This window comes from Leucoraja erinacea, unplaced genomic scaffold (genome assembly GCF_028641065.1).
Source record: "Leucoraja erinacea ecotype New England unplaced genomic scaffold, Leri_hhj_1 Leri_71S, whole genome shotgun sequence".
NCBI lineage: Eukaryota > Metazoa > Chordata > Chondrichthyes > Rajiformes > Rajidae > Leucoraja > Leucoraja erinaceus.
In genome coordinates, this window is record NW_026576641.1 from 365,001 (window position 1) to 375,956 (window position 10,956).

The 10,956-nt window shown below is 50.6% G+C and overlaps 1 protein-coding gene across 1 annotated transcript in view; it reads left to right on the forward strand.

The window, feature by feature from the left end:
- LOC129694601 (lymphotoxin-beta-like) overlaps positions 1-6,005 on the forward strand; it is an 11,126-nt gene extending 5,121 nt beyond the window's left edge. Inside the window, exons 3-4 of the mRNA XM_055631331.1 lie at positions 2,284-2,352; positions 3,242-6,005. Of these exons, the coding sequence (XP_055487306.1) occupies positions 2,284-2,352; positions 3,242-3,684 (512 nt within the window). The 3' untranslated portion in view covers positions 3,685-6,005. The remainder of the gene's footprint in view (positions 1-2,283; positions 2,353-3,241) is intronic.
- Positions 6,006-10,956: the final 4,951 nt, after the last annotated feature.

A 10,956-nucleotide genomic window follows, 5' to 3' on the forward strand; every position in this document is an offset into this window, starting at 1 on the left:
CAGTTTAAGAATACGGGGTAAGCCATTTAGAACGGAGACGAGGAAACACTTTTTCTCACAGAGAGTGGTGAGTCTGTGGAATTCTCTGCCTCAGAGGGCGGTGGAGGCCGGTTCTCTGGATGCTTTCAAGCGAGAGCTAGATAGGGCTCTTAAAGATAGCGGAGTCAGGGGATATGGGGAGAAGGCAGGAACGGGATACTGATTGGGGATGATCAGCCATGATCACATTGAATGGCGGTGCTGGCTCGAAGGGCCGAATGGCCTAGTCCTGCATCTATTGTCAATTGACTATTGTCAATTGTCTAAAGCCAATGCAGTGGGAACATACAAACTCTGTACAGACAGCGCCCATAGTCAGGATCGAACCCGGGTCTCCGGTGCTGCATTCGCTGTGAGGCAGCAACTCTACCGCTGCGCCTCCGTGACCGCCATTGGGGGAAACTTTGGCGGTGGTTCGATTTTTCTCCGTGTCGTATTTCCTTCCCCCCCCCACCCCCTCCACCGCGGCCGAACAACGTGGAGTGCTGCGGCCTTTCCCGAAGACCGGCACGGATTTTAACATCGCGGAGCCTGCCATCCTTTGCCGAGGATCGCCTGTGAAGGAGCTCCAACCGCGGGGCCTGTGGACCCCCAACACCGTGAAGCCCTCGCAGTCTCTGGTAAGAAGAGGCCGACTCGGGAGCTCCGAGCGTTCCGATCCATCCCGTGCCGAATTTTCCATCATCCCGACGCGAGTGCTTCCGATATCGGACTGCCGGCAGCGGCGACTGCGGAGGGTTCAACAGCCCCGACCACGGGTGAACAAACGAGGATGATGATTATATCTGGACCTCCAGAAGGCTTTCGACAAGGTCCCACATAAGAGATTAGTATACAAACTTAAAGCACACGGTATTGGGGGGTTCAGGATTGATGTGGATAGAGAACTGGCTGGCAAACAGGAAGCAAAGAGTAGGAGTAAACGGGTCCTTTTCACAATGGCAGGCAGTGACTAGTGGGGTACCGCAAGGCTCAGTGCTGGGACCCCAGCTATTTACAATATATATTAATGATCTGGATGAGGGAATTGAATGCAACATCTGCAAGTTTGCGGATGACGCAAAGCTGGGGGGGCAGTGTTAGCTGTGAGGAGGATGCTAGGAGACTGCAAGGTGACTTGGATAGGCTGGGTGAGTGGGCAAATGCATGGCAGATGCAGTATAATGTGGATAAATGTGAGGTTATCCATTTTGGTGGCAAAAACAGGAAAGTAGATTATTATCTGAATGGTGGCCGATTAGGAAAGGGGGAGATGCAACGAGACCTGGGTGTCATGGTACACCAGTCATTAAAAGTAGGCATGCAGGTGCAGCAGGCAGTGAAGAAAGCGAATGGTATGTTAGCTTTCATAGCAAAAGGATTTGAGTATAGGAGCAGGGAGGTTCTACTGCAGTTGTACAGGGTCTTGGTGAGACCACACTTGGAGTATTGTGTACAGTTTTGGTCTCCTAATCTGAGGGAAGACATTCTTGCCATAGAGGGAGTACAGACAAGGTTCACCAGACTGATTCCTGGGATGTCAGGACTTTCATATGAAGAAAGACTGGATAGACTTGGCTTGTACTCGCTAGAATTTAGAAGATTGAGGGGGGGGGATCTTATAGAAACTTACAAAATTCTTAAGGGGTTGGACAGGCTAGATGCAGGAAGATTGTTCCCGATGTTGGGGAAGTCCAGGACAAGGGGTCACAGTTTAAGGATAAGGGGGAAATCTTTTAGGACCGAGATGAGGAAAAACATTTTTCACACAGATAGTGGTGAATCTCTGGAATTCTCTCCCGCAGAAGGTAGTTGAGGCCAGTTCATTGGCTATATTTAAGAGGGAGTTAGGTGTGGCCCTTGTGGCTAAAGGGATCAGGGGGTATGGAGAGAAGGCAGGTACAGGATACTGAGTTGGATGATCAGCCATGATCATATTGAATGGCGGTGCAGGCTCGAAGAGCCGAATGGCCTACTCCTGCACCTATTTTCTATGTTTCTATGCTTCTATGATTGAAGTTTATTGCCTCCGTCACATTGGGGAATGTTGGATTCCACTGTGGTGGATGTTTATGTCAAACCTTTATTTGATGTGGTTGTTTGTCTTGTTGCTTTTCACTTAGTATGGCTATATGGTAACTCAAATACCACTGTACCTTAATTGTTGCACGTGACAATAAATTTGAACTTGGAATTGGAGGTGAGACCCCCTTCTCAAACCACCGCCCATCACTCCCTGTTTCACCATCTGATCTTCTCTTGCAGGGAGCGCTGTTGTAACAGGGGAGTCGTGGGGTCCGAGCCAAACCAGCAAGCCTGCCGCCCACCTGACCGGTAAGTTAGAGTCCTACAGCATGGAAACAGGCCCTTCGGCCCATCTTCCCCACACTGGCCAACACGTCCCAGCTACACTTGTCCTACCTGCCTGCGTTTGGTCCATATCCCTCCGAACCTGTCAATAGGCAGGTTCAGAGGGACTGTCATATGCTGAAAGAATGTAACGGCTGGGCTGGTACACTCTGGGGTTTAGAAGGATGAGAGGGTATCTTATTGAAACATATAAGGTTACTAAGAATTTGGACAAGCTAGAGGCAGGAAACATGTTCCAAATGTTGGGGGAGTCTAGAACCAGGGGCCACACAGTTTAAGAATAAGGGGTAAGCCATTTAGAACGGAGGCGAGGAAACACTTTTCCACACAGAGAGTTGTGAGTCTGTGGAATTCTCTGCCTCTGTGGAGGGCGGTTCTCTGGATGCTTTCAAGAGAGAGCTAGATAGGGCTCTTAAAGATAGCGGAGTCAGGGGATATGGGGAGAAGGCAGGAACGGGGTACTGATTGGGGATGATCAGCCATCATCACATTGAATGGTGGTGCTGGCTTGAAGGGCCGAATGGCCTACTCCTGTACCTATTATCTATTGTCTATTGTCTATTATCTATTGTCTAAGCTTAACTCATCTAAACAAAACTAAACGTTCCTGATTTTAAGTTGTCTGATAATAATCTTAGTGTCTGAATTAAGGTCTATTGTCTATTTATTGCCATGATCACATTGAATGGCGGTGCTGGCTCGAAGGGCCGAATGGCCTCCTCCTGCACCTGTTGTCTATGTCTATCTTCGACGGTACCATGTACAGCAGGGACATTGTGGGTGGAAAGGCCTTTCTTTGAGCTGTTCTATCCCAACCCTCTAACCATGCTTCTTTCCATCCTGTGGAACTCAGGGATCGAGCAGGAGATGTCGGTGGGCGTTCCTCACTCGGAGACGGAGGGGACCCTGAGCTGGGAGCCGGCGAGGGGCCCAGCATTCACCCGGGACTCGGTGAGGTACAGGGGCCGCTCCCTGGTCATCCCGCGTGCCGGCCTGTACTACATCTACTGCCAGGTGGGTTTCAGGGGCAGCGGGTGCGAGGAGGGGGAGAAGCCCCTCGCCCTCTCCCACAGAGTCTACGGCCGGCACGACTCGTACCCCCAGCCCATCCTGCTGCTGACTGGCCAGGAGACCGTTTGCGGAGCGCGCAGGGGCCGGGGCCTCTGGTACACCACCCTCGGCCAAGGGGCGACGGTGGAACTGGACAAAGACCACCATCTCTACGTCAACGTCAGCGACCCAAACCTGGTGGACTACCAGGAGGGCAAGACCTTCTTTGGGGTCATCATGGTCTGATGTGGGGGTGGAGCGGACTGGGGCAAACTGTGCAGAAATAGTCAAAGACTTATCACAAAACTCAGCGGGCCAGGCAGCATTTCTGGGCAGGTGGGAACGGGTGACACAGAATCATAGACAATAGGTGCAGGAATGGGCCATTCAGCCCTTCGAGCCAGCATCGCCATTCATTGTGATCATGGCTGATCGTCCCCAATCAATAACCCGTGCCTGCCTTCTCCCCATATCCCTTGATTCCACTCGCCCCTAGAGCTCTACCTAACTCTCTCTCAAATCCATCCAGTGACTTGGCCTCCACTGCCCTCTGTGGCAGGGAATTCCATAAATTCACAACTCTCTGGGTGAAAACGTTTTTTCTCACCTCAGTCTTAAATCTCCTCCCCTTTATTCTAAGACTGTGGCCCCTGGTTCTGGACTCGTCCAACATTGGGAACATTCTTCCTGCATCCAGCTTGTCCAATCCTTTTATAATTTTATATGTTTCTATAAGATACCCCCTCATTCTTCTAAACTCCAGTGAATACAAGCCCAGTATTTTCAATCTTTCCTCATATGATAGTCCCGCCATCCCAGGGATCAATCTGGTGAACCTACGCTGCACTGCCTCAATTACAAGGATGTCCTTCCTCAAATTAGGAGACCAAAACTGTACACAATACTCCAGATGTGGTCTCACCAGAGCCCTGTACAACTGCAGAAGAACCTCTTTACTCCTATACTGAAATCCTCTTGTTATGAAGGCCAACATTCCAATAGTGTCGTTTTAGGAGTCAAGACCCTTCTTTAGACTCTGACCTGAAACGTCATTCATTGACTCCTTCCCCCCAGAGATGCTGCCTGTCCCACTGATCCATGCATGACAGCATTGTGATAACAACTGCTAGAGGGACTGGGGTGAGTTGGCTGAAACACAATGAATGGGAAGGTACCTATATAACCATATAACCATATAACAATTACAGCACGGAAACAGGCCATCTCGGCCCTACAAGTCCGTGCCGAACAACTTTTTCCCCTTAGTCCCACCTGCCTGCACTCATACCATAACCCTCCATTCCCTTCTCATCCGTATGCCTATCCAATTTATTTTTAAATGATACCAACGAACCTGCCGCCACAACTTCCACTGGAAGCTCATTCCACACAGCTACCACTCTCTGAGTAAAGAAGTTCCCCCTCATGTTACCCCTAAACTTCTGTCCCTTAATTCTGAAGTCATGTCCTCTTGTTTGAATCTTCCCTATTCTCAAAGGGAAAAGCTTGTCCATATCAACTCTGTCTATCCCTCTCATCATTTTAAAGACCTCTATCAAGTCCCCCCTTAACCTCCTGCGCTCCAGAGAATAAAGACCTAACTTATTCAACCTATCTCTGTAACTTAGTTGTTGAAAGCCAGGCAACATTCTAGTAAATCTCCTCTGTACTCTCTCTATTTTGTTGACATCCTTCCTATAATTAGGCGACCAAAATTGTACACTATACTCCAGATTTGGTCTCACCAATGCCTTGTACAATTTGAACCTAAGCCAGACGACTCTGCCTGCTGCTCCAAGCAGGGGATCTGTAATAGACAATAGGTGCAGGAGTAGGCCATTCGGCCCTTCGAGCCAGCACCGCCATTCAATGTGATCATGGCTGATCATCCCCAATCAGTACCCCGTTCCTGCCTTCTCCCCATATCCCTTGACTCCGCTATCTTTAAGAGCTCTATCTAAAGGGTCTGTTCCACCAGCGTCCTATCAGTGTCACCAAAAGATTTTGAACATTTCAAACTCCAGCAGTGACTAACAAAAATGTTGCGACACTTGAAAAAAAAAACGCGCGCCATTACGTCATCAGGCTGCATCATGCCGCAAATATTTTTCGGTGACCTGATACATCAGTCAATGATGCCGGCAATCACCGGAAAAACATCACCGAGTATACAGGCCCTTAACTCTCTCTTGAAAGCATCCGGAAATTCAAGATGAGGCTGAGGATTCCACAGACTCACAACTCTGTGCGAAAAAGTTTTTCCTCGTCTCCGTTCTAAATGGCCGACCCCTTATTCTTAAACTGTGTGTGTGGCCCCTGGTTCTGGACTCCCCCAACATCGGGAATATGTTTCCTGCCTCCAGTGCGTCCAAACCCTTAATAATCTTATATGTTTCAATAAGAACGCCTCTCGTCCTTCTAAACTCCAGAGTGTACAAGCCCAGCCGCTCCATTCTCTCAGCATATGATAGTCCCGCCATCCCGGGAATTAACCTGGTGAACTCTACGCTGCACTCCCTCAATAGCAAGAATGTCCTTCCTCAAATTAGGGGACAATAATGTCTATCATAGGCAAGGACGCATGCTGTACGTACAGGCAAATACATACATCGTTAAATTGCCACCTGTACCGAGGTACAGTGAAAAGCTTTTGTTGTGTGCTAACCAGTGAGCGGAAAGATGATACATGATTACAATCAAGCCATTGGCCGTGTACAGATACAATAAGGGAATTACGTTTAGTGCAAGGTAAAGCCAGCAAAGTCTGATCAAAGATAGTCCGAGGGTCTTTGATGAGGTAGATAGCTCAGCACTGCCCACTGGTGTCAGGATAGTTGCCTGATAACAGCTGGATAGAAACCTCCCATGAATCTGGAGGTGTGCATTTTCACACACCTGTACCTTTTGCCCAATGGGAGAGGGGAGAAGAGGGGGTGGCCAGGGTGCGAATCGTCCTTGATGATGGTGCCGACCTTGCCGAGGCAGCGTGAGGTGTAAATGGAGTCAATGGGAGGGAGGTTGGTGTGTCGAAGGTAGACAAAAAATGCTGGAGTAACTCAGCGAGACGGGCAGCATCTCTGGAGAGAAGGACTGGCTGACTTTTTGGGTCGAGACCCTTCTTCGGTCTTCTCAACCCGAAACGCCGCCCATTCCTTCTCTCCAGAGATGCTGCCCGTCCCACTGAGTTACTCCAGTATTTTGTGTCGATCTTCGGTTTAAACCAGCATCTGGAGTTCTTTCCTATACAGGTTGGTGTGAATGGGCCACATCAACAATTGCTTGCAATTTATTCCCTAGATTGTCACCATGTCGTGGTGGAGAAGCTTGTGTGGTCAATAGACAACAGACAATAGGTAATAGGTGCAGGAGTAGGCCATTCGGCCCTTCGAGCCAGCACCGCCATTCAATGTGATCATGGCTGATCATCCCCAATCAGTACCCGTTCCTGCCGTCTCCCCATATCTCCTGACTCCGCTATCTTTAAGAGCCCTATCTAGCTCTCTCTTGAAAGCATCCAGAGATATGCCTCCACCGCCCTCTGAGGCAGAGAATTCCACAGACTCACAACTTTGTGTGTGAAAAAGTGTTTCCTCATCTCCGTTCTAAATGGCTTACCCCTTATTCTTAAACTGTGGCCCCTGGTTCTGGACTCCCCCAACATCGGGAACATATTTCCTGCCTCTAGCGTGTCCAAGCCCTTAACAATCTTATATGTTTCAATGAGATCTCCTCTCATCCTTCTAAACTCCAGAGTGTACAAGCCCAGCCGCTCCATTCTCTCAGCATATGACAGTCCCGCCATCCCGGGAATTAACCTTGTAAACCTACGCTGCACTCCCTCAATAGCAAGAATGTCCTTCCTCAAATTAGGGGACCAAAACTGTACACAATACTCCAGGCGTGGTCGTTATAGGTCACCGGAAATTGTCAACATGTTGAGAATCCAGCGGCGACCAGAACAAGGTACAACTCTTTGGGTGACTACTCACGACCGTACAGGCTTCACCCCGTGACATGTCACCAGGGGCGTCACCTGTATGTTCGTGAGTCGTCTCCTCAGTCGCCCAAAGAGTTGCAGCGTCTGTCTGATCGCCGCTGGATTTTCAACATTGAAAATTTTCGCCAACCTGCAACAACCTATGACGGGTGCCGACAGTCGCCGAAAAAGTTGCGTAAGTGGGACAGGCCCTTTTTCTCTCACGGTTCACTGTCTCGCCAGACGCCTGCCTCTCTCTCGCGGGCTGGAAGAGTCTGTCTTCCACATGTAAGTGGAGCGTGTGAGGCTGCAGTCCCTGTTCCAATATCTAAAGGGGCTGCTCCATGCACTACACCCCACCACCCCCATCTTTGGACACCTTGTGTGTAGGGGAGAGGGTAGCAGGGCTGAAGATGTCCGTGTTGTGTTGCTCCTGGGCCTGGCCAAGCTGGGCCCATCCGCGAGTCACGGTGCCAGGCGAGACCCTTTCCCGGGGTTAAATCTGTGCCCGGGTGGTGTTAGAGAGGGTCTACACTCTGTCCATGGGCACACTGGGGGATTTCTGAGGCCGCTGGGCTCCGCAGGGGGTGGAATGCATCCTTGACAAGGAGTGTAACATAGTTGTATAATATCGAGTAGAATCGTTTGTCTTGTATAATGGTGGTGAGTTCTGTATTGTTCTATTGTGTTGTAAATATTATTTTTAATAATTTTAATAATTGAATACATTTTTTGATTAAAAAACATGTCGCGACACTTGTGAACAGCCCAGGCAGAATGCAAAATAAAATGTTTCATTGTACTTTGGTTGGATCGAGTGGATGTGGAGAGGATGTTTCCACTAGTGGGAGAGTCTAGGACTAGAGGTCACAGCCTCAGAATTAAAGTAGGGAGGAGATGAGGAGGAATTTCTTTAGTCAGAGGGTGGTGAATCTGTGGGATTCTTTGCCACAGAAGGCTGTGGAGGCCACAAGTCAATGGATATTCTTAAGGCAGATTCTTGTGGTGCAAGGAACTGCAGATGCTGGTTTAAACCGAAGATAGGCTCAGAGTGCTGGAGTAAAGGGCCGGTCCCACCAGCATGCGACTCCATGTGGCCAGCGCGACCTAATGTGGTCGCTGGAGCCCTACGTCCTCGCGTGGCCGGTCCCACTTCGATCGCCGGAGCCGTACGGAGTTGTACGGAGCTGGTCCCGACATCGCGCGGGGCTCCGAAAAACTGACCGTGTTCAAAAATTCCGCGCGGTAACGACCTGCCGGCCCGCAGCCGCATTGAGGCCGTACGCAGCGCCTTGACGGACGTACGCAGTGTCTCAACGCCGTACGCAGCATCTTGAAGGCGTACGCCTAGCGCGAACTTCCCGCGGACCTCGCTCGAACTTTACGTCAACTCGTACCGGATCACTCGACCTGCGTGCAGCCCCCGCTTCCGGTTTGGTCGCGCTTGCCGCATGCAGTCGCATGCTGGTGGGACAAGCCCTTAACTCAGCGGGGCAGGCAGCATCTTTGGAGAGAAGGAATGGGTGACATTTCCGGTTGAGACCCTTCTTCAAATTAGTACGGGTGTCAGGGGATATGGGGAGAAGGCAGGAGAATGTGGTTAGGAGGGAGAGATAGATCAGCCATGAATGGCGGAGTGGACCTGTTTGGCCGAATGGCCTCATTCTCCTCCTATCCCCATGACCAAATAACAATAAAGTATTAAAAAAGAGAAGGGAGGGGAAGAAGAGAAGGTGGGTTGAAAGGGAGGGGGGGGGAGGGGTGTGTGAGCCCCAGAGAGACAGTTAAACACGGAGGAAGGTATATATAGAAACATAGAAACATAGACAATAGGTGCAGGAGTAGGCCATTCGGCCCTTCGAGCCTGCACCGCCATTCAATATGATCATGGCTGATCATCCAACTCAGTATCCCGTACCTGCCTTCTCTCCATACCCCCTGATCCCCTTAGCTGATACTAGATGCATTGTTCTAGTGCGAGTGTGTTAAAGGGCCTGTCCCACTTTCACGACTTAATGCACAATCTCCCGAGTTTAAAACACCTAAATTTTAAAATTTAAGATTGTGGCGATGTACAAACTCCTGCGACCATCCACAACTATCTTCACAAACCCTTAGGAGTACGTCTAGGAATTCCCGCGACTATTTCGATTCCCTCCTTACCAGAAAAAAAGTTGCAATTTCTTCCACCCCGACCATTTTTTTAAACTCGTGGACATTTTTTACCGGGCTGGGAAAAACGCCTCGTGATGCCACAAGTACCCACGGCTGGCGTAACGGCCCGCTACGGTCTATCTACCAACTCGCACGACCTCACACGGACTCGTTACAAACATTCTGCGAGGTTGGTTCAGGGGGAAACTCGGGAGAATCCGTGAATGACTCGGGAGAGTGGGAAAGCCCCTTAAATGTTTTATTGCTTTTTCTTCACTGCTCCACCGAGTCCAGTTTTATGTTTATTTGGCATTTTAATGATGAATGTAATAAACTGGCAATAAACATTGAAAAGCCTCAATTGGCCCATTGTGGTGATTTTTTACAACCTCCTCCCCACCACCCTATCTTGCCTCCGATCGTTTCACTCCGTCTCCTCTCTCCCCTCTCCCCTCCCCCCTCTCGTCCTCTCCCCTCTCCCCCCTCTCCCCTCTCCCCTCTCCCCTCTCCCCTCTCTCTCCTCCCCTCCCGTCCCGTCTCCCGCTTCCCCCCCTCTCTCCCCCTCCGTCTCCCTCCCCTCTCCCCTCTCTCCCGTCTCCCCCTCTCCCCTCTCCCCTCTCCCCTCTCCCCTCTCTCCCCTCTCTCCCCTCTCCCCCTCTCCCCTCTCTCCCTCTCCCCTCCGCCCCTCTCCCCTCTCCCCTCCATCTCCCCTCTCTCCACTCTCCCCCCCTCCTCTCCCCTCTCCCCTCTCCCCTCCCCTCCCCTCTCCCCCTTCTCCTTCTCCCCTCTCCCCCTCCCCCCCTCCCCTGTCCCCTCCCCCCCCTGTGTATATCCCCTACACACATACACCCACTCATATACATATATATATATACACACACTCACACACTCACATATATATCGTACACACACACACACATATATCCCCTATCCCCTCACACGCACTTCACACTCCTCTCCTCTCTCCTCTCTCCCCTCTCTCCTCTCACCCTCTCCCCTCTCCCCTCTCCCCTCACCCCTCCTCCCCTCTCTCCTCTCACCCCTCTCCCTCTCTCCCTCTCCCCTCTCCCCTTGCTGTATCTCCAAAGTCCAAAGGCACAAGTCAATGCCCCACCCTCCCTCCGTAGCCTAGAACAAACCCTACCAACCACCAGATGGCACCACCAGCTCTGACTGCCTCGCCAACAGGCTGTCTGCCCCTTCGAGTGTTTTATTAATTTAACTATGTTTTAAAAGTTTATGTTAGTGTTTCTTGGTTTGTTTTATGTGGGGGATTGGGGGGTGAGGGGGAAGGGGTGGGATTTAGTTTCTAGAGATACAGCGTGGAAACAGGCCCTTCGGCCCACCGGGTCCGCGCCGCCCAGCGATCCCTGCACATTAACACTATC